At 37.6% G+C, this 24,148-nt stretch overlaps 1 protein-coding gene across 8 annotated transcripts in view; it reads left to right on the top strand.

The window, feature by feature from the left end:
• farp1 (FERM, RhoGEF (ARHGEF) and pleckstrin domain protein 1 (chondrocyte-derived)) overlaps positions 1–24,148 on the top strand; it is an 88,616-nt gene that overhangs the window by 49,583 nt on the left and 14,885 nt on the right. For 2 of the 8 annotated variants that reach the window (XR_013195443.1, XM_077205406.1), the window contains exons 7-18: positions 660–774; positions 1,232–1,379; positions 1,557–1,652; positions 1,850–2,016; positions 2,842–2,910; positions 3,620–3,695; positions 4,653–4,851; positions 9,267–9,424; positions 12,720–12,809; positions 15,104–15,237; positions 18,776–18,857; positions 19,962–20,199. Coding sequence is in view for 5 of the 8 variants with exons in the window: in XM_077205406.1 (XP_077061521.1) it covers positions 660–774; positions 1,232–1,379; positions 1,557–1,652; positions 1,850–2,016; positions 2,842–2,910; positions 3,620–3,695; positions 4,653–4,851; positions 9,267–9,424; positions 12,720–12,809; positions 15,104–15,237; positions 18,776–18,857; positions 19,962–20,199 (1,572 nt within the window). In the remaining 3 variants the exon portion in view is untranslated. Of the gene's footprint in view, positions 1–659; positions 775–1,231; positions 1,380–1,556; positions 1,653–1,849; positions 2,017–2,841; positions 2,911–3,619; positions 3,696–4,652; positions 4,876–9,266; positions 9,437–12,719; positions 12,810–15,103; positions 15,238–18,775; positions 18,858–19,961; positions 20,200–24,148 lie in introns of all 8 variants that reach the window. The other 6 variants (XR_013195442.1, XM_077205405.1, XR_013195441.1 and 3 more) reach the window with 4 other exon arrangements.

Genomic DNA, 24,148 nt, shown 5'->3' with positions numbered 1-24,148 from the left:
CAGACTTTGCATTGTCAAGCTGATCCTCCGGCAGAATTTCTGATGGTTTATGTAAATGACAGCGCTGTCATCGGGTGGACGGATCAGATTTTTTTTGTAATCGCTCTTGCAAAACCATGTTTCGATCATGTCAGACAAGCTTCGTTCCCACATCACATAATCACAGATTGGTTTGATGCTATGGAAACCACTGTTGAGCATAAATAAGGACTAGCATCAGAATCAAGAGGCTGACCAGTGGTACAAAACCCCCCCACTCATTTAAACCAATTATTAAAAATTTCATAAAAGAATGTAAAGCTCATATAAGTGCATTGAATTTATTACAATTAAATATTAAAATAATTTTAAATGAACCTTTTTTAACTTTTTTTAAACTATATTAAAACACTGTTACATATAGACTGGCATTAATATTGTATATAACATTATATATATATATATATGCATATATGTGTATGTACCGGTATGCATGTATGTATGCTGCATGCATGCATACATCCAGACATACATGCATAAATACATACAGTACATGCATGCATGCGCATATGTGTACGTATTTATTACACACACACACATATTTATGTGTATGTATGTATGCATTTGTGTCATATATAAAAAAAAACATATTAAAATCATCTCTGTTACTATGGTTACAGCTGAGATTGGAGACTTTGACGAGGTACAATGTAAACAACATCTACTCAACAACAAGTACATTCCAGAGCAGGACATATTGATGGACAAGATCGTTGAATACCATCGGAAACACGTGTGAGTGTGAAGTCATGCCTCAAAGTGAAGTCAAACCAGTTATTTGGTTTAAAGGATGTTTAATGCGATATGGTACATCTGAAAGCAAAGTTAACATTAGCATTAAATGATCAGTGTGCTGTTTATTGCCCCTTATGAAGGAGCAAAATCCCTTCTATTTTAGGTCTTTGCTGATTAAACAGACATTCAGGGAGTTGGTAATTGTGTACAATTTGTGGATTGCTTTGACATTTAAAGTTCAACCCATGTTTAATTTCGGAGTTGCAGTATAGTGTGATATTAATCAGTGAGCAGTTTTCATCAGCAATTATAAGAGATTATAAACTTTCTGTTCCTGGACGCTGATTCTGAAATGATGTACAGCGTCGAGGTTGTAGTTAAGCTTATTTATCTTTCAAACTAACTTGTTTTTGCTTAAAAAAGAGGCTTAATTTTGTACAATTTAACCATTTCACAGCGGCCAGACTCCAGCTGAATCCGACTACCAGCTTTTGGAGATTGCACGAAGACTTGAGATGTACGGAGTGCGTCTTCACCCCGCTAAAGATCGAGAGGGAACGAAGCTCAGCCTCGCTGTGGCTCACTCTGGTGTGCTGGTTTTCCAAGTAAGTTAACAGAGTTTTGTCTAAATAAATAAGCATACTATTTAAAGTTTCACCCATTGTAGCTATACGAGATGAGTACTGAGGATTATTCTGGAGCAAAGATCTCAAGCTTACTCATTTCTGCTTTTATTGAAGCTTTCTTGTTGTCTTAAATTCTCACTGAATGCACTTTTAAAGGGACACACCAAAATAAATGCTTTCAACTGGTCTAAAGTCCGCAAGCTGAGCTTCAAGAGGAAGCGCTTTCTCATAAAACTACGACCTGACTTAAATGTAAGTGCTCTTTTTTTAGTTGGATTATTTTATAGCAGTATCCGAATGTATCAACTCAAAGCTATGTCTTTACCCAAGTCATGGATTCATAAATAACTTTTGGAACTTGCATAAATCATTTTTCTGTCCATTTGTCCTCTAATATATAGTTTTACTAGGATAAATAAGACGCAATGTTCCGTCTCTGTTCTCTATAGCAGAGTAACTGTCAGGATACTCTGGAGTTCATGATGGGAAGTAGGGATTGCTGCAAGGTGTTTTGGAAGATTTGTGTGGAGTACCATGCCTTTTTCCGCCTGTACGAAGAACCCAAACCCAAGCCCAAACCGGTTTTGTTCACCAGGGGTTCCTCCTTCAGGTTCAGGTAACAAATCGTGCATTTACTCAAATGGTGTCTCATGCAGTTCAGCACATCATCAGAAATTAACTTTAAAGGGACATTGTGTAGGAATTTCTCCCATCTAGCAGTGAAATTGTATTTTGCATTCAAACGAATTGTGCTCTCCAGCGCCTCGCTTTTTGAAATGCATGTTGCATCTACGGTAGCTGTTATGTACCAAAAAGCTATGACAGGATGTCTTCTAATAGCACTTCGTCGAGTTTTCCTTCGGGTGAACAGGTTTGTTATTTCAAACACAACGAACAAACGAATGTTACAGTATGAATAACTGACTGAGTTGCCGGGGGCGTGAAGCGCATCTCACTGCTCTGCTCCTCCGGTTCTGCTACTTTCAGTCACGTGACGCTGGCTCTGAACGAAAACGTGTTGTGGAAACGCGTTGGCCTAGTACTTTTTGACCCTCTCTGCTATTATAGTTTTTCAAGATGGCGGAACGACATGGAAGCCTCCGTGGACCTACCCGTCACATGTATATAAAGATAATAAATTCTTCGTTTACGAGGATAAGTCAGATAATTGGCAGAGGTATTTGTATACCATTGAGGACATGTTTAAAATAAAAATATTGATTTTAGATAATAAAATACCTAAAAAACTACACATTGTCCCTTTAAGGTACATTTCAGGGACATATTTCTCCTCAGTAACTTCTTTCCGTGGTTCAGTATATATTCTGCTTAGATTTATTTGCTAGTCCAAGAAGGTCTCAGTTCTTACCAGATGGTTAATGTTTTGACATTACTGTTGTTTTTGAACCTTTCTGTCATTTGTCATGTTTTGTCTCATCAGTGGCCGCACACAAAGGCAGGTGATTGATTATGTGAAGGACTCAGAATTCAAAAAGGTTCCATTTGAAAGGTGAGATTTCTCTGTTGACCTTTGTCTAAATGTCACTACCTTTCTGCTGCATTTCATTTTTCTCCAAAAGTCAACACACACAATGAGAAAGACAAAGTATGAGTGCAGTTGTCTATTTCCCAATAACCTTTATTGAGATGAATCGAATTACGCATTAATAAACAACATCCCTCATTTACACATCATTTTTTCAATATGATTTATCCAAAATCCATTCAAGCCTCATAAATATGTCTCCATTTAGCATTTTCACCAGGTGGACTATCAGACAGGCTAAATCATTTTTTCACAAAATATTTCATAGAGAGTTCAGGAATGCTCTTTTGACTAGTAACCATTAAGCAACCCTAGCAAAATAGCCTAAAAACTACCTAGCAATGTTCTAGTAACCATCTACACATGCCCTAAAAATCATCCACAGAATCCTAGAAACCACCTGGCAACACCCTAGAACCCACTTAGCAATGCCTTAGCAACCACCCACATCATGCAGCATCAAGGTGTTTTAGCACTAGATTAAAGATCTAGTAGTTGTTGTCTAGTGGTATCATTGTAGTCAATGCGCAGTAGTCAAAGCCTTTTCATTATTGTACAGTAATCCAATCAGCCAACATCCATGAAGTAGCTGAGAGGATATAAGGCCACAGTTTTTAACCTAGTGAGGAGATCCCCTTGGAAAAACTGATTGTTTCCAATCTCCCATCCTCAGAAAACATAGTAAAATCCAGTCCAACAGTGATCTTTCTCCATTCCCACCCAGGCTGTGTGCTGAGGGTCAAGTAGAGGTGAGTGTAATTTAGCTTAGTATACAAACACAGTATGAATGCATTAAAATAACCTATATTAGGCAAGCTTAAAGTCAGCATCAAAATCAACCCCAATTTCTTTCTAAACTCTTTCCCCGCCAGCGTTTTTGATTATAATTTTCACACACAAAAAAAGTTTTATGGCCCCCAGAATATTTGGCTGTATGAAAAGCTGAACATGCAATATATCAAAAGAAAGAACAGACCCTCTGCTTTTAAACAAAAAATGCTGTTTTATTCTAGCTTCATGCATTCTTTTTTTTACTCAACTTGAATTTGGGTGAGTTTCATAAAAAAGCAACATTTTGAAAAAAAAGCTGAGAAAATCACGTTTTTGTCAAAGCCTACGTCTGGATCAGATTCAGAACAAAGATTAAAACAGGTGGAGTAGATCGAGTCCATCAACGCCCCAAAAGCTTCACAGTCCTAAAGCTCGTCCTGGGTCGAGATTTCATTCGGTAACAGGAAGTTTTGATTTACATGCTGTTTAATGTTGATGATCACGTTATTTTACATATGCATCTGCTTACATATGCTGTCGCTTGTTTCTACTTCTTCTTCACATGTTTGATCTGGAGATTCAGTACTCTTTCAGAATTTGCCTAATAGCGCCCCCTATCGCATAACAGTAAAAACACGGAATGCCGGACAATTACATCAATGGCGGGGAAGCGTTGTCTCATAAATGATGAAATATTCCGCAATCGGTGGGGAAAGAGTTGATGCACGTTAATGGTCTTATTCATCATTGCATGTTTTTCCAAGTAAATGTCTTAGTAAATTTTCAACCAAATTGTCTGCTTGTTGTAACTTGGTCCGCTTCCATTCTGGTATAGAATGTCTAAATTAAATTGCTTGCATTTTCTTGTTGAATTGTTGTTCGTTTATGCCTCTGATCCTGTTCCTTCTCAAATCTTTGCATTGTACATGTTTCAGAGGAATGCCAGTGCTTCAGGACTCAAGGCTGACTCACCTCTTGGGCGCACCCAAGTGACTGTTGAAAACCCGTCTCTCCAGCGCCGCACTGGAAGCCTAATCTCACAGACCAACGGATGCCGAAACGGGACCCACGATGAGGCAGATGCTCAATTAAAGCCATCCCCATCCAAGCAGCAGGCTGAGCATCTGAGCACAGGTCTAGCATCGCATGCTGCCAAGGGTAGCAGCTCCTCGATACCTTACATTGACTGCAGTGACATAGATAGCGAATATGATGTGGTCAAAGGCCTAGTCACCAGGTCTCACTCCCACACACATGACAATGATGAGGTTGAGCCAACTGGCTGTAGAACGGGCAAGAGTAATGGTTATGGAAACGGTCAGCACAATGGACTAGGGTCAAGCAAGTCTAGATTTAGGGAGTCTCCTTTGACCACCCATCAGTTGGGGAAGAGTTCAGACACCTTCAGTGGTAGTCAATTGTCTAATGGGTCGTTTTGTGGTAACGGATCACCACGCGCTCTACCCCTGAGCAGTACCTTGGTGGATGAGTTGTTTCAGGGAATGGATAGACGTGGTCTGCTATCACCTTCCGGTCGCATAGCTGGTTCCCGAAGTGCAAACTGTAGCCCGGTGATGAACAGTTTTCACATAGCCAACTCCCTGAACCATCCAGAGCAGATCAGCTATAGTGGTCATCGCCGTTGGGATGACGGTAGCCATTACCTTACCAATGGCCGACCTGGGAGCGGGGCTCAACATTACGGGAGCTACTCCCCAATTGTCAATCGATCCCCACACTTGCAGAAACTCCACAACGGCATGCGCAACCGTTCCGACACTGACCCCATGATTCTGAGCCAGTTAAGTTCAACCCCGGCCAATGAACCGCAATCAGTGGTCTCGAGGGCTGAACGTATGACCGCCCTAGAGCGGCGTGTTGCTGCTAACGGGTTTGGAGCACCTAGCCAAGCTCGGTCCAGCAATGTCCAGCGACTCTATGGAAGCCGGCTGAGTGCTAATGACCACAGTGGCCCGGTTCATATGATCGATGGTTCCACTAGTAGTGGAACGGAGTCTAGTGATTCAGAGTCAGATGCAGGCAGCAACTCATACAGTCAGCCCCTAGTCTACGGAAACCCTGGGGCAGCCCATTCCTCCCCGATGCCCCGAAGCAAGTTCTCCTTGGGCAGTCTCCAACTTGAGGACGAGGGCCAAGAGGGAGAAGAAGGCTACGGTTATCCTATCACTGATGAGGATGGGGCGCAATGCTTTAACTGCTAGAGAAAATGAAGTGTGCCTGGTTGAGGGTTGACTATACACCCATTACAGATGCATTGCCACTACAGATGCATTGTGTAGTTTCTGTGCCGCTAGTGGGCATAGTATGGCCCGAAATAGCATTAACCAATTGGGGCACGGCTATCTGTTTGGCAGATACAGGCAGTGTTTGGTAATTACATTAAGTGGCATTTAGTAATACAAATTTCAAGATCAACAAGATTAGCGATGATGGTATTTTTTCAAATTTTGGAGGGTTTAGGAAGAAGTCTGTGTTTGTAATATTTAAAATATGCAAAATTCATAACTATTACTCTCTGAAGATTAACTTCAGATTGATGAGGAATTGAAGGTCCTACTGCAAAGTGCCATGTCTGTAAATGTAGAGAATGAAAGCTGATTAGAACAGCTAAAAAAAGTTACCCATATTACTGCTTACCAGATGATTAGTCATTGAGTATTGCCAAAAGTTTAATATTGTGAAATATTTCTACTTTGTCAGTCTTGTAGAATGAAAGATGCCATACCTCTACTTAATCTGTAAATACTTCTCTGTTGGCCATAGCTATAGCTTACAGAAGCTAATGTTATGCAATATCACTATGTAATATCACTATTGTGTGGCTTTGACTGTCACAACTAGGCTAGCTGGTTTACAGCTGAAACTTCAATATTCCGATGGATAACTTGTGTAAAAACTTGAACTAAGCTTGTATAGTCATATAAATAGATCATACTGCTTGGGTGGTGTATGGTATATTAGATAAACTAAGATTGTGTAGACGAGATGTAAACAGTTACGACTTCATGCTAGCTTTGTTATTGTTTCTTTGTTGTTTTTTTTAGATCTAGTAGAAGCTCCAAGTTCTTTACCTTTGTACTTGGGGTGCCGATCTGGTGGCATTGTCATGTTTGCTTGCCTATTTCCCAGCATGCATCACTCCTTAAAAAAAACCCGACATTGTAAAGATTTCATATTATTTTGTTTTGCTTTGCTGCTTAATTTTTTTTTTGCCTAAACAAACTGCTGTATCTCTGGCACGCCTCATCAATGTCATCTGTCTGCGGTGCGTTTGCAATGCTTGATGTTCACTCGGTTTCTGAGTATATTAACCTGTGCTCAGGTTGCATTGCTTTTAAGACTTCTCCTGACCAATGTCAGCACTGTTCTACCAGCATGTATCTCTGGAATGCCTCACCTTGTCTTTTTTCCCTCTCTCCTGGAAGCATGTCAACCTGTCCTTGTCTCCAGCATTTTACCACCCTGTCCTGTTGTAAGAGACTTGGCATTGACACGGGACCCTTAAAATGCAGTGGTCTTTTGAAGTGGAGATGGATGTAAGGGAGATTTGGACAGAGAAAATTGTTTTGAGGCTCAGCATGTGAAGTCTGAAAAGATTAGGAAGGTTTCCAAGAGCTATCCAAAATGTCCTTCAGCTTATTTCCAATAGGACCTTTTTTCCAGACATTTTTGCACTTTCTTTCTCTTGGTTTTTGCGTATTGCCTTTTAATGCATTTGGTAAAGCATTTGGACTCACATGCTTGCATAGTTTCACAATCTTGTCTATGAATCATATATTGCTTTAAAAATATAATCTTTTCTTATTTTCCAAATGCAAACTTTTTCTGTTTTTTGTTTGAGAAGTATTCTTTACTTTTGCATGGCAATCTGATGTCAGTGAAAAGTTTTCGAAAGTGTTTGTGAAGCCATTTGCAGGACCACTGCATTTTTTTGGGCCCGTTAAATTAAAAGAAAGCATTGACGATATTTATTGGAAAGCGTTAGTTTAGGCCACTGTTGAACATACGGTATGAATGTATATAGTCTTCACTCTCACAGCGTTTCCAATGATCTGTAATTTATCATTGTCAGTGACCAAAGTAGCATTTCTGGCTTTTTGCAAGTTACACTAAAATGTGATTTAACTTTCTTTTAGGTTTTATCAGAGTACCGTAGTAGTATTGAATGATTCACTCTTTTTCAACCTGTTATTCCTCCTGATTTTTTCAGTATGCAATGTACGTTGCTGAGGTATACAAAAATTTCAAGACATATTTGTTTTTATATATTGTAACTGTACTTTTTTTTAAATACTCATACTTAACAGTGCTATCTCTGTGGCAGTATGCAAAATAATTAATCATAAGTGTATGTGTTTACAAACCGTCTGACGTAGACTGTACAATAATTAATAACCAGGTAAGCAATGGAAATTTCACACCTGTTAGCCTTTTAACTATTCCGCTTTGTTGCAATCCTGTAGCACTTATAAATTGACTTTCTAAAGTTGCAAGGTTGTTCATTTTCTCGATGCCTCTTCACAGGTCCTGTATGATTGATGTCTGTTGGTTTTTTTACTACTCCAAACCCCTTTCATTACTCTTCCCTTGTCTTATTCATTTCTGGAACACTTTAACATTGTAAATGAATGTGTATTGGTAGCAATAAAACTTGGTACTTGTGAAGCGGGACTCCAGATGTTTACATTTCGATGCCTGACGGTCCCCCTTAGATGTTAGCGCCCCCTTCGTGTGTCTTGTCTTGTGGTAGAGTAGCCGTAGTCGTTCTAGTTGTGTGTTTTGCATGTTTGACGACGCATGTGTGCGTGCCACCATGAGGCCTTTGTCACCAGATTTGCAGATTTCCTCAATAATGGCTGCGCTGTGGACACTCGGTGCATTTGAAATGTCCTGGTTCGCATGTCGCATCCCATTCGTGCCAAGGCATGGGACACGAAACGTTGTTGGGCAAGTATGTGAATGTACTTGTGTAGTGAATGTAGTGGTCTGAAGATTAAACATGTTCCCCTCCCCATCACCCAGGGACTGTGTTATGTATCTCGACAGTGTCCTCGGGCGGAAATCCCAGACTGGGATAGTGTGACTCACTCATGTCTGGTTCCCGATGTGGCGCTGTCAGCCGTTGTCCATTTCTAAATACAATGTGTTGTGCAGCTTCACCCCTTGGCAATGATCTTGATACATCCAGAATCTTTACTAGTAGTGTTAAGGATAAAAATGTCAAAACTACCCTGCAGAAAAGATTGCATGAATTTGCACGCTAGTCCAAGCTGGTTGGACCTTCATAGCCATGCAGTTTACTGATAAAATTAAGATCACAATTCGGTGACCAAGAAGTCTTGCTAGTGAAGAATTCTAGTGGTCTAAATGCTTGCTTGGCTTCTTTTTCAGCAGGGTAGTTTTACTGCATTTACATGTTGTACCGATTGCATTTACTAAGTGCAGTAAGTCTTACTAATCCATTGCTATTTGATTACCAAGTGTGTATTGCTTCGAGACTTTAGCATGACCTGCCTGTTCTCCTGTAGGTCCTGTTTCCAGGAGCCCTCAGCACAACGAGTCCCCGTCTGCAGGCAGCGTGATGGTAAACGGCCAGAAACAGAGTCCCGATGGACGTCAGCCTTCTCCTCTCACCAGCCCTTTACTGACCGACGCCGGCTTCGTTCGCACAGACGACGAGGACGAGGTTCGGAGGAAGGTTTGTCTTTTGGGGAGGGAATAGTGTTTAAGATTAGCACCATGTGCTAGTCAAAACTGACTTTGGACGATTACTGTATAATAATACATTATGTGGTTTAAGTCAAATTGTTGACAGTTGTAAGAAGGATATTCTGGTCCTTGCTGATGATAGTATATTAGGGGTGTAACGATACCCTCATGTCACGATTCGATACATATCCCGATTCTGAACTCAAGATACAATATTATTGCGATACTACAAGACATATGGTAAAATGTTTAAAATGTTCATGATTAAAATGGTAAATTTGGTATTAAATTGTGGGTGTAAATGAATAGGCTTGGACTTGGTGCTGGAAACCCAATGCACAAGATAATAGAGACACCAGAATAAAAATATTCATTATTCTGAAGCTGAGAATAGAGAATTAATTTAGAATTTGCTTGCACTCTGTCACTGACTAGATATATTGGAAATAATGTAGGCCACTTTTTACTGGCAACAAGACATTTGGCATTATCAGATTCAGGACCAACAAATATTCCCTCATTGCATTTTTATACATTATATTCAACCTTATATATAGTAGTTTAATATAACTTGAATTTTTTCTCACAAAGTAATTTTTATTTTTATTTTATAACTATACGCAACATGTACACATCCATGGTACATATTGTTGCATTTTTGTATTGCGGTATATTGTGACACCATATATTGTTACACCCCTATAGTATATCGATGGGTTTTCAGTAATATAGTGATAAATTAAATACCTGGGGTGTCCATTCCTGATCCTGGAGGGCCACTGTCCTGCAGAGTTTAGCTTAAACCCCCGTTAAACACACCTGAACCTGCTAATCAGGTTACTAAGCATACTAGAAACTTCCAGGCAAGTTCAAGCTAAACTCTGCAGGACAGAGTTTAGAAACCCCTGCTATATATAGTACTAAACCCCTGTTAAAACAGCTGTTTTTTGTGATGTAAAAAATGAAACAAAGATAAATCATGTCAAGAACTTTTGCACATCTAATATAAGAATTACAGCCTATGCAATGGCTCTGAAAACACATTTCAGAGAAAAAGAAAGAAAACATTGGAATAACTAACTGCATAAGTGTGCATACCCTTTTATAATAGAGTATGTGGCTGTGTAAAAAAATTATCACATGCAGAAATTTGCTGAAATTAAAAGGAGAGCTTTATTTTACTCAGTACTTATTTCAAAATGCACTCATAATAATCAAATATTGGCAGATACATTGGCACTAGTTTTCACATGTTTTATTGCTAATATATATTAAGCCCAGTTAGTTTCTCTCTTATATGGCAAAACGTTACCTTTGGACCCAGTAATTGTTTTTTTATAGCCTTTTTAAAATGAACAAACACGGCAATCAATCATCTCCTGCAATCGATTTCTAGGACCCTCGGCTAATTTCCACTTTATATTTCACTGTGCTTGAATTGAAGGTGCTCTAGACAAATTAAGGTTACGATGAGAAGTGGAAAGACTTGCTTTAAAAGTGTTTTCTCATCAGAAGTGCCACTGCGTTTTGGTCCAGTGTCTCTGTGGACGTCTCAGAATAGGAGACCTAGATAAACTCAACCTAAATTCCTGTCTATTTAGGGCAGATTATGTAGTGGTGGAGTGAGCGGCTCAGTGAACAGTGAGAGTTTTACTTGACGTGTGTGTGTGTGTGTGTGTGTGTGTGTGTGTGTGTGTGTGTGTGTGTGTGTGTGTGTGTGTGTGTGTGTGTGTGTGTGTGTGTGTGTGTGTGTGTGTGTGTGTGTGTGTGTGTGTGTTCACGCAATTGAGTGAGGATAAAATTTGGTTTTGTCGTAGATCTCGTCTAGTGATTCGCACATTGATGGCACATGGTTTCTCATTCTGTAGAACATTTTATTGCACCGTCTCAATTTCTGCTCTGTTTTATCAGAAGAGAAAGATGCTTATATTTAAACATATTTAATCTATTTTTTTTAAATGCTTATATTTGCTGAAAGTTACATTTTTATTTTAGTACACTAGGACATGGCCTTGAAGCTAATGGACATTATCATAAAAGCCGGCAAACTATCATTTTGATTTCATGGCATCTTTATATAGAAATTATGACTGTCAAAAATAATGTTAATTTTGCGATGCATTTTTTTATCGCGTTAAAAATATTTAACGCAATTTACGCAGCATCCTGTTTTTTCTTTCTGACTGCGCTACAGTATATTGTATATACATATACAGTATATACATTATTTTGGAGATTCAGTGTGAAAGTATTCCAAGATAAAAATATATTGAAATGTATTACTAGGTGCAATAATTCTGATTAATCACAGAAAAAGGTGTGATTAAAGGTGCTATATGTAGCTTTTCTTCTAAAATGAATCCTTTTTGTATTGCCTGTGTGTGAAGGGGTTGTAATCACACATTACAATGATCCACTTGTCGGGTTTTGCTATTACCTCTGAAGGCCAGTATTCCTATTTCTATGTAAAGGCACGGGCGGATTTACCGCGAAATCCATCGGATGTGACGTGCATGCGCGCTCCCGAGCCTCTCTCCTTTTTATAGTCTATGCGACGACACTGCAGTAACAACATGGAGTCTGATAAGTGATGGCGCAGTGGATAAGACACATGCCTTTGGTGTGAGAGACCCGGGTTCGAATCCACTGTGAGACACCAATGTGTCCCTGAGCAAGACACTTAACCCCTAATTGCTCCAGAGGCGTGCGACCTCTGACATACATAGCAATTGTAAGTCGCTTTGGATAAAAGCGTCAGCTAAATGAATAAATGTAAATGTAAATGATAACACCAAAACGACCTGCCTCCAGCACAACACACACCCCAACACAAACTCCACATAAATATAAATAACAAAAAAAAGTTTTATCTGCTGAAGCTCGTCAGGCCAAACGTGAATCAGATCAACTTCGGACGAAAACACTGATCAACATCGGCAGAGCGTTTGAGTTATGGGGAGACCTCCGCTTTGTTTCAGGTATAGGTATATATTTAGGTATAAAAACAGACCCGGAGTTGGCTTTCATCCCTATTGTGATGCTTTCTCCGGTGTGTTGAAAGTCTCAGTGTGGCCGGTACCATGAGTGCTCGCTCTTGAGTTTGAGCATGCGCACGAGCGCTCTTGTAAAAATTGGTTGCAATCTGAAACATCACCGCTAGAGGCCGCTAAAAACTACACATAGCCCCTTTAATTAGTAATATTAACAGCACTAATGGAAATATCTCCTATAATATTTTTGTTAATTTTTCTGTCCCTCTCTCCTGCTCACAGAGGTTCCCGACCGATAAAGCGTACTTCATCGCCAAAGAGCTCCTGACCACAGAGAGAACGTATCTGAAGGATCTGGAGGTCATCACTGTGGTAAGACTTTAAATGTGCTCTGGATGTTTTCAGGACGTTTGTGGTCATTAAATACCTCAAAGTCTAATGGATTTGTCTGGGACATTGCTGCTGTGACTTATGCTGTTATTTACGTTTTGCATTAGTTTTAAATCACTTTCTCTTACTCCAGTTTCATGTGCAGAGTAAAATTTGTACATTTTCTGAAGAAAAAAAAATATATATATATACACTGCTAACATTCCCAGTAGTTGTTAAACTTTGTTTTCTGATAGTTGTTAGATTGTTAGGTAGTTGCAAAGATGTTTGAGGTGTTGGGTAGGGCTTTGCTACGGTGATTTCAGTGGTTTACAGGGTTTTTCTTGAGAGTGAGAAACCATTAAAAAAGTATCTAATGCGCAAAAACTACACTGTAAACAAAATCTGTTACATTTACGGGAAAAACCTGGCAGCTGTGGTTACCAGAAATTTACCCTAAAAAATACGGCAACATTTTAGGTTTTACAGACTTAGCTTAAAATTTACAGCAATAAATCGTATTTCATTATCTGATTTAATGCTAATTTACTGACCTATTGAAGTATTAATATCTGTTTTGTGCCATTGTAATACACTGAAACCCATCAATCACAGCAGCAATGAAAGTCACATGATCAATTAAAGCCCTTCACAAGCAGCTCTTCCACAAGAAAGGTAATACTAATATTAAGAAGCTGCACTGTGTCATTCACACAAACACTAAACACCATCATGGTGACATGTTGAAATTTTAAAAATGCAATACACATTAATTTAACAACATTAAATGTAACATAAAACCCTAATGTACATAACTGATTAGGAAAAAACTAGGAAAATTATGAGGAAACAGTTATTTAAAAAAAAACATAAAATGTGAATTGTCACGCATGGAATTGTGGGAATGTCAATTTACGTTTTTTTTCACTGTAAATTATACAATGATTTGTTGTATGAAAAAAGTAACAGTATTTAACAGTAAAATTACATTAAATGTACCATTATATACATCACAGTTATTTACCGTATATAGTAAGGAAGCTTTCTGTTAACCAATTGCATGTTTAAAAAGTTTTAAAAGATTATTATGCATACGCACAAGTTTCTCTTGAGCATGCGAAAGTCTGTGTATTTTTTATTTTTGTAAAGGTCCCTTTAGAGGCTCCGTAAAAATGTTTACACAAAGCAAAATAAATTAAATCAGGACGTTTAAGCGTACTTTGTGTCTTTATCCATTTACAAATGAAAGGTTGACTGGAGAATTGAAGATAAGGAGTTAGTCATTGTTCTTCTGCTGTTTTCCACCTCTGTCTGTGTGTCGGGGGTGTATCGCGTCTCTTTGATGTCTTACAAGGAAGCGGAAAGAAGCAGCAGGGCGACGCGTTTACAAGTCTCATAAATATTTCCTTTTGGCTGGTGGATCTGAGGCTTTGGGTCCCAGGCTTCCACAAGCTCACGTTATTACAGCTGCATCTGTTCAACAGTTTAAACACCTTCTCGGATGGGAGGGGGCTCGGCATGTTGATTGGTGGTTGCCTGTTATTCAAAATGCTATAGAATCACAATAGATTCGGTGCTGGAGTCCTGATGGATGTCTTGCTGTATCCAGAACAGTAGAACGAGGAGACAAAGACTCTTTATTCAGGGATTCTTCAGTCGTCACGTCAGAGTCTGTTTGAGATAGTCATCACACTTTGTCTGGGGAAATGCCCTCGGCTGCTCGTCTGTTCATGTTTGGATCTGTGAAGTAGTCAAATGGTTTTACAGTGTGTGATTTCAATGTCTACAAATGTCTACAAAGGCTTCAAAGGATTGATGTGTACCTCCTATTACTGTGAAGGGTCATTTGAACGAAAATGTATTTTGAATAAGAGTTTGATGAGCTAGACGTTCCTCCACAGCTCATCCAGAACATTGTGTTTGTGAAATTATTTTGTGGAAAATGAGGCTAATTAACATATGACCGCCCACATTTACATGTCAACACCTATTTAGTAGTAATTTTAATGATTAATTGTTTAAAGATTTAAACACCCACGCAATCTGATTCCTAACTTGACGCTTCAAATAAAGATTGTATCAATTACATCATTACACCAGTAGGTGGCGACAAGTGACTATTAAAAATTGCAATGAATCATTTATTCGAAAGATTTGTAAAAAAAAAAAATGCTGATTCATCCTGTAATGAAACAAGTGAAGTCTTTATGATAGAGTCATTGAATCATTCAGTTTGAGTGAATGGTTCAAAGATATTTGCTGTTCTTATGTTTTTCTCTCTTTTTATGTGATTTCAGTCCTTTCAGAAGTCCATTGGGAAGGATGAAGCCATGCCGGATTCCTTGAGAAATCTCATATTTGCAAATTTCGAACCTGTGTACAAATTCCACGAGACCTTCCTGAAAGAAGTGGAGCAGCGGCTGGCTCAGTGGTGCGTATTACAGATACATGTGTGTGTGTGTGTGTGTGTGTGTGTGTTGTATTGGTGTCAGGAATGTGTACAATCTGTGCCAACAATAACAGACACACACACCTCAATCTGTCACATTAGTTTAATACCATATTACATGCCCGTTCACCTGCTAGTCAAACGCTCTGTTATATCTAGTTGGCAGAAATACCTGTCTTTACTTTACAATGCACCTGTCAAGAACACACTCAGGCTGTATAGAATTTCATAACATATTACATTGCATAGTTTGATGCTGGTGTTCTGGTGACCCTCTCCAGGCTTCATAACTAGTTTAACTAGTCACAAGCTTTTATCAGCCTGGACCAGCTTAGAAAAGAGAAATCAATATTATTTGGAAAATAAATAATCAATATTTATGTTTTTTTTATTGTTTATATTTGTCAAATTACTATTTTGCAATTTTTTTATTTTATTTAAAAATATATAAATCATTCCCATATATATATATATATATATATATATATATATATATATATATATATATATATATATATATTCTAATTAATATTGAATTAAAAACTATAAACTAAAAACAGTACCGGTCAGACATTTGGAAACATTATTATTTTGTTATGTTTTTGAAAGAAGTCTGTTCTGCTCACCAAGGCTGCATTTAGTTGATCAAAAATACAGTAAAAACAGTAATTTTGTGAAATATTATTACAATGTAAAGTAATGGTTTTCTATTTTAATATACTTTAAAGTATAATTTATTTCTGTGATGCAAAGCTGAATTTTACCCATCATTACTCCACTCTTCAGTCACATGATCCTTCAGAAATCATTTTAATATGCTGATTTGCTGCTTAATGACCATTTCTGATTATTATCAATGTTGAACACAGTTTTTTTTGGAACCTGTGATACTTTTTTCAGCATTTATTCAAAATAGAAATCTATTTAAATAATAAACCTTTACTATAGATTTGATAAATTTAACACATTTTTACAGAATACAAGTATTAATTTCTTTACAAAAAAAAAGAAAAATATAACAGGAATACACATAATATAAAACATATACTGATATAATATATATATATATATATATATATATATATATATATATATATATATATTAGTATATGCTTTATATTATGTGTATTTCTATATGTTATATTTCTATATTATATTAGTATCCGTTTCTATGTTAGCCAAATCAATGTCGTGTCATAAGACACACTTATTATCTCATCTCTTTATAGAAATGCTCTAAGATCATCAGGCCGTTCAGATCAAACCTGTAGTGCATGTGACCTCTGACCCGACAGCATAATGTGTCCTGACAGAAACTGATGGAGCTCTGCCGAGTCAACTCTTCTCGGCTGTAATGTTTAACATGGTCCGTGGGGAGCAGGTTTGGACCGGTATTTAAAGACAGAATGATGAATCATGGTTTTTGTGTTGGGTGGCTCTCAGTGAGGGTTAAGGGGAACGGCTCAACAGTGTGATCGATGACGCGAGTCCACTGATGTTCATTAAGAGTTGAGTGAGGAACGATGTGCAACAGAGACATCTAGAGGAGGACATGAGCACTTCGCTTCAAGACTTAAAGTCCCTCTGTAGTGAAAATCAAGCTTTCAATTAGGGCTGGGTATTGTCACAAATTTCACAATTCGATTCGATTTCGGTTCACAGGCTTGCAATTCGATTCGATTTCGATTACGATTCGATTCGATTCAATATTGATTATTTTGGATATCAGGTACAATACATGGCAAATTTTCTCAAGGAAAACAAATCTCTTAACCAATGCTGTAAACTATGGGAGTCAGTTGTATCATTAAAATTGTTTCATTAGCCTACTATAGCCTAATATTAAAGGTAAAGATTTACTGATTTGTATACAAACAATTACACTTTTATTTATTTTTCTAATAATAAAGTTATATGAAATATAAATATTTAAATGGTGGCTGTCATAAAAACTTGCCAGATTTATTCAAACATGCATTAAATATTGAAAAACATAAAATAATTATAAAATAACATAAAATGCATATGTAATATGGTGCATATATTTAGCAAAATTCTCCTCTCTAGAGTTAATTTGTCTAGCTGACTAACGAGTTCATGCCCGGTCACTGGATATGGTTTTTCTGAGGTAAATGTGACGTTACATGACATTGTTTACAAGCTGTTTCACTGACGTCTTTCCTCGGTTGAAACAATGATTGAGCGATTCCATGTGACAACAAGGATTTCGGTAAGTTATACACTATCTTTTAACACACTTTCAGATGCTCATTCATGTTTATTTCACGCTGTAACTGGTAATATTAAGGCGGAAGAGAAGATTATGTGTGCTCGGCGCTGCTGCTTTGAGCTGAGCTGCGCGTGCCAGAGCGATCTCACGCCACAGCGCCAAAACGGTATTTATGTTTTTGAATTTCGTAAGAAAATGGACGTAATTTGAAATCTGAGACTTTGTTTCATATCAATAGTAACAAAGCACAAAGATTATTGCGTTTATTGGATGGGATGCGCGCTACAATGTTCCATTCATTCATCAACTGAAAACAGGATGACTAATCGATTCTTGGGATTTAAGAATCGATATCGGTTCGTAAAAATGAGAATCGATTAAAATCGAGAAATCTATATTTTTTACCCAGCCCTACTTTCAATATTGTTTATATGTCTATGTGGTGTTTTTAATATTCTTTAAGACAAAGCATGCGTATATTCATAACTGAACAACATTGCTGAGTATTTTCTCCTTAAAACTGAACCAAAGACAGTCGCAAAAACACGGTTTGAAATCGCTGGTGTTTCTGACGTCACAAACTACCTCGTAACCAATCAGATCAACTTGTGATCGTCAACGAGTGGATCTCTGAGCTGAGTGAGTGAGTGGAGGCGGGGCTCATTTGCATATTCATAGAACCGTGTATACTAGGGTGTCGAGCTACATTCAAGCTATTTTAAGGCTTTTCAATGAAAAAAACGTTTAAATATGTCATTTTGGTGATCAAAGATGAGTTTTAAGTTATTAAATTATTGACTACAGGGGGACTTTAAAGGACTACTTCACCCAAAATTAAAACTCAGCCTTATGTTGTTCAAGCCTGTGCAACTTTCTTCTGTCAAACACAAATGTCGATGTTTAGCAAAATGTGCAAGATGCTTATTCAGGAAAAGTAAGTAGAGACTGGGATTGTCAAGCACAAACAATCCTTAATATTATAATCAATATGTCAATAAGACTATATTCCAAGTTCTCTGAAGTGTGAGGAACAGACCCAAACCTTATCACTAGTCATTATTCACTCCAACAATGCTTTTAAATCTCATTCAGACCTGCATTGAACTTCATTTTGTCATTTCATTTCTGTCTGATTTAATGACAGTGGTAACTGCTGATTCCAAGTTTTGTTATTATTACCAGTGTTGTAGTAAAATATTTTGGGTATTAGGATATCTGTAGCATTTTAGCACGTTTGTTACTGCACAACATTTGCTTTAGTCATAAAACGCTTGTGTTGATTGTTCTCAGGGAAGGCAGATCGAACGCTCACATTAAAGGAGATTACCAGCGCGTCGGAGACGTCATGCTGAAGAACATCCAGGGTCTGAAGGTCAGAACATATACATCTTATCTTTCATATCAGTGAGATATTCGTTATGGGCATCTTGCTTTTCCCTCTTGAATTTCTCTATGAAATGTGTTCATGTGCCTCAGTGCTTTCATTTTGTGACATACAAATGTTTGAAAACGTCACAAACTGCATAAACACAATATAATATGATACACATCATTTATATATATATATATATATATATATGTTTGTGTATATTTACATAGAAATAATATATGCATTCAGTATATATAACCACGTAAGCACTACATGTGTATATATATATATATATATATATATATATATATATATATATCAGATACGTTGCGATATACTGTACCATAGGACTGTATGATTACTGTTCAGATACCATGGTATTTACAAAGAATACTATAATATTTGTATTCTTGGAGTATTATCATTCAGTAGTGTATTTTTGGCTATGGTATGATGGTAATTTGAAACCGTGCTATTTTAGTTTTATTAATATTTTGAATTCGTTTTCAGGTTAATTTAATAAATTTTTTAGTAATTTCGTCATTTAGTTCGCTTGTGTCATTTTATTGTTATTATTTTTTTTTTAAATATTGCTATTTAGGTTTAATTAATTTTTTTATTTCAGTTATATTTTTTATTTATTTACAGTTAATAATTTGAGTGCCTTAACTTCAACAGTTTATTGCCAAGTCAGCATTTCAAATGTTCAACTAATATTTAGATTTGATTAAATTTCAGGTTAATTTTAGTTAACAGAAATCTTTTGAATAGTTTGTTAATTCCATGTAACCAATCAGATCAACATGTGATCGTCAACGAGTGGATCTCTGAGCTGCTGTGAGTGAGTGGAGGCGGGGCTCATTTGCATATTCATAGATTCACGTTTACTAAATGAGGCAAGGGTGTCGAGTTACATTCAAGCTATTTCAAGGCATAAGACTTTCCCTTTTTTCAAGGAAAAAATGTCAATTTGGTGAGTTTTAAGGGATAAAATGATTGACTACAGGGGGACTTCAACAGAAATGTTTTGAATAGTTTTAGTTAATATCGCAGTGTAGTTCTGAGCATCATCACAGATGTTTGAGCTGGTTGTGTCTGTGTCCTCAGCTGCTGACGGCTCATCTTCAGAAGCATTCAGAGGCGTTGCTGGAGCTGGAGAACACAAGCCGCTCGTCCCGGAAGCTGGAGGGTTTGTGTCGAGACTTTGAGCTTCAGAAAGTCTGTTACCTGCCGCTCAACATCTTCTTCCTTCGCCCGCTTCACCGTCTCATGCACTACAAGCAGATCCTGGAGCGCCTCTGCAAACACTATCCACCGACACACGACGACTTCAGAGACTCGCGAGGTGCGCGACATTAAGCCTTTTCATGTGCTTGTAAAAAAGTTGCTTTTCTGCAAAAAAAACCCCCAATTGTCTTAATATTTATACTCAAAATTCTCATCAGTGTTCAATTAGCCTAGTATGTGCATATGTTCTATGCACACATAGATGGATTTGTGCTCGTTTCATTTTTACTCTCACTCATTCACTTCACTCATTATTGCATAGAGATTTTAGAAAAGGTATTTGGCTTCGGGAACACCCCTAATCTACTCCAGTAAAACAATTCTGGAGGATGACCCACCCACATTTTTTTTTTTCTTCCGACGCCCATGTATTATACTCAATATTCTCATTAGTGTTCAATTAGCTTACACATATATATATATATATATATATATATATATATATATATATATATATATATATATATATATATATATATATATATTTAAATCTGCATATAGTCATATTTGCACCTTTAAAGGGCATCTCCCTCCCTAATCTTATTAAATATATGCATTCATAAATTTGATCAATAAATTGAATTAGAATAAAAGACTCACTGAAAAATTACAACGGTATTAAATAATGTTAAGAGATTGTTTTAAATATTTTTGAATAAGCAAATAAGCAATGTTGTAAAGAATGATACTTTTAAACATAACGCTAAACCGCCAGTAGGTGACGGCAGGTGACCGTCTTAATGAGCGAGTCAATGAGTCATTCAACTCGTCATTCGTCATTCAAACGATTCGATCAAACGACCGATTCATTCAAGAATGAGGCATTTGTATATGAATGGGTCATTGGATCTTTGACTTGTCCCTTCAAAAAATCCATTTGTCCCGGACAAGCGTTAGGATTAGTTCACCTCAAAATGAAAATTTCCTAATAATTTACTCACCCCAATGCCATCCAAGATATCAATGTCTTTCTTTCCTCAGGGGAAGAGAAATTAAGTTTTTTGAGGAAAACATTTCTGGATTTTTCTTCGAATAATGGTCTTCAATGAGAACCACCGTTTTTAAATCCAAATAACGATAGGTCATTTTCAAAAACAAAAAAAACTATATATATATATATATATATATATACATTTTAACTACAATTGTTCGGATTGAGCTGATCTGCAACGCGCCGGGAACTACGTCATCACGTTGAAAGGTCAGGCTCGATGTCGCCGGCGTCAAAGCAGAAGTGTTTACAAAGCGACCAATACAATTTGAACTATCCTCCCCCGCACTATAGACATAATAAATACATAGAAGCCCTACTGTCCGCTTTGGTCCGTTGCTGCGATACGTCAACGCGTCCGCCATTTTGCTGAGGGCAAGACTGCGCTGTAAACAAATGCAAGTAAACTGGTGAGCTGCGGTTTTCCTGGATAAAAACAATAATAACGTTTACATTTATCAACCGATGTCAGTGGTTTGTACGTGGTGTAAGGCAAGGCAAGGCAAGTTTATTTATATAGCACATTTCATACACAATGGTAATTCAAAGTGCTTTACATAGAAGAAATTAAAATAATCAAAAGAAATCAAAATAATTAAAACAGTTTAGAATAAAAGATAAAATACAGAAATAATCAAATGAAATCAGAATAATTAAAACATAAAATAAAATACAGTACAAACAGTCGGACGAACAGTGGCACAGTGCTCATTCAGTAAATGCACAGCTAAACAGAAGTGTTTTGAGTCTGGATTTTAATGTGACTACTGTAGGAGCACATCTGATCTCTTCTGGAAGCTGGTTCCAGCTGCGGCTGGCATAGTAGCTAAAAGCAGACTCGCCATGCTTAGAGTGAACCGTTGGTATTTCTAGCCGATTTGATCCTAATGATCTGAGTGATCTGTTGGGTTTATATTCAGTGAGCATATCTGCAATGTATTGAGGTCCTAGGCCATTGAGTGATTTATATACCAGTAATAATACTTTAAAATCAATTCTATATGTAACTGGCAGCCAGTGTAAAGACCTGAGGACTGGTGTGATGTGTTCATATTTTCTGGTTCTGCTCAGAATCCTAGCAGCAGCGTTCTGCAACTGTCTTATGGTCTTTTTGGGAAGGCCAGTGAGAAGTCCATTACAATAATCCACCCTGCTGGTGATGAAAGCGTGCACAAGTTTCTCTAAGTCTTGACTGGAAACAAAGCATCTAATTCTTGCAATATTTTTCAGGTGATAGTATGCTGATTTAGTTATTGCTTTGACATGACTACTGAAACTAAGGTCTGACTCTAGAGACACACCCAGATTCCTGACTTGATTTTTAGTTGTTTGACCCCTAGACTGAAGGTATGCGTTCACCTTGAGAACTTCATCTTTGTTTCCAAACGCAATGACTTCAGTTTTGTCTTTGTTTAACTGAAGAAAGTTTTGGCACATCCAATTGTTTATTTCATCAATGCACTGGCAAAGGGAGTTAATGGGGCTGTAATCGTTAGGCGATAGGGATAAGTAGAGCTGTGTGTCGTCTGCATAGCTATGGTAAGCGATTTGGTTCTGTCTCATTATTTGGCTCATTGGGAGCATGTACAGGTTGAATAGGAGTGGCGCAAGAATTGAGCCTTGAGTGACTCCGCATGTCATGGATGTCCACTCAGACTTATGATCTCCAATACTCACATAATAACCTCCGCCTCCTAAGTATGACCTGAACCATTTTAGGACTATCCCAGAAAGCCCGACCCAGTTTTCCAGCCTGTCAAGAAGTACGTTGTGATCGACAGTGTCAAATGCAGCACTGAGGTCGAGTAGTACCAGCACTGATAGTTTGCTTGTATCAGTATTTAAGCGAATATCGTTTATTATCTTTATGAGTGCGGTCTCTTTGCTGTGATGTGGTCGGAAACCAGATTGAAAATTGTCCAAGTATCCATTTGAGCTTAAAAATTTGTTCAGCTGATTGAAGACAACTTTTTCAATGATCTTGCCTATGAAATGAAGATTTGAGATCGGTCTATAGTTGTTTAATATGGTCTTATCCAGATTGCTCTTTTTCAGGAGGGGCTTGACAACAGCAGTTTTCAGGGAGGTCGGAAAACTCCCAGAGAGAAGTGAGGCATTTACCACTTCTAGGAGATCTGCTTCTAAGCTGTGTAACACATTTTTGAGAAAAGATGTGGGAAGTGCGTCAAGGGCGCAGGTTGATGTTTTAAGGTGCTGTACGGTTTCTTTCAAAATTATGCCATCAATTTCTTCGAAATCAGACATGGTGACTACTTTCTCGTGCTGTTGTCTGATCTCCCTGACCCCAGCGCAACTCAAGGATGAGCTGATCACTTTTCTGATATTATTGATTTTCTCAGAGAAGAAAGAAGCAAACTCACTGCACTTGCTCTCTGAGAGCATTTCACTAGGAATCTGGCTTGGGGGATCTCCTAATCTCTCTCTACAGTAGCAAAAAGAGTGTGTGTGTTGTTTATATTGCTGTTTATAATATTTGAGAAGAAAGTCTGTCTAGCTTTGCCTAGTTCCTTATTGAAAGCATGTATGCTGTCTTTGTAGATGTTATAATGGACTACAAGTTTTGTCTTCCACCACATGCGCTCTGCTTTTCTGCATTGTCTTTTCATATTTTGCACTGCTGTTGAGTTTCTCCAAGGTGCTTTTTGTCTGCCACTCTTCTTCCTGACTTTCACAGGAGCAATATCATCAATTACACTCTTAACTTTTGAGTTAAAAGAATCAAGGAGAAAATCAACAGAGTCAGCAGATATGCTTGGTGTTAAAGATATAGCCTTCATAAATAGTACACTAGTGTTCTCATTTAAGCATCTCTTCTTGACAGACACAGATCTAGCTTCAATGGCAGGAGAGAGCAATATATCAAAGAAAATACAAAAATGATCAGACAGTGCTACATCCTTAATAACAATCGATGAAATGTTTAGACCCTTACTGATAAGTAAATCTAGAGTGTGTCCATGATTATGTGTGGGTCCATGTACATGCTGAGTCAGAT

Source organism: Siphateles boraxobius, unplaced genomic scaffold (assembly GCF_051911475.1).
Source record: "Siphateles boraxobius isolate OS27281-9 unplaced genomic scaffold, OSU_SipBor_1 53, whole genome shotgun sequence".
In the NCBI taxonomy this organism is placed as follows: Eukaryota; Metazoa; Chordata; class Actinopteri; order Cypriniformes; family Leuciscidae; genus Siphateles; species Siphateles boraxobius.
This window is presented reverse-complemented; position numbering and strand designations above follow the sequence as displayed.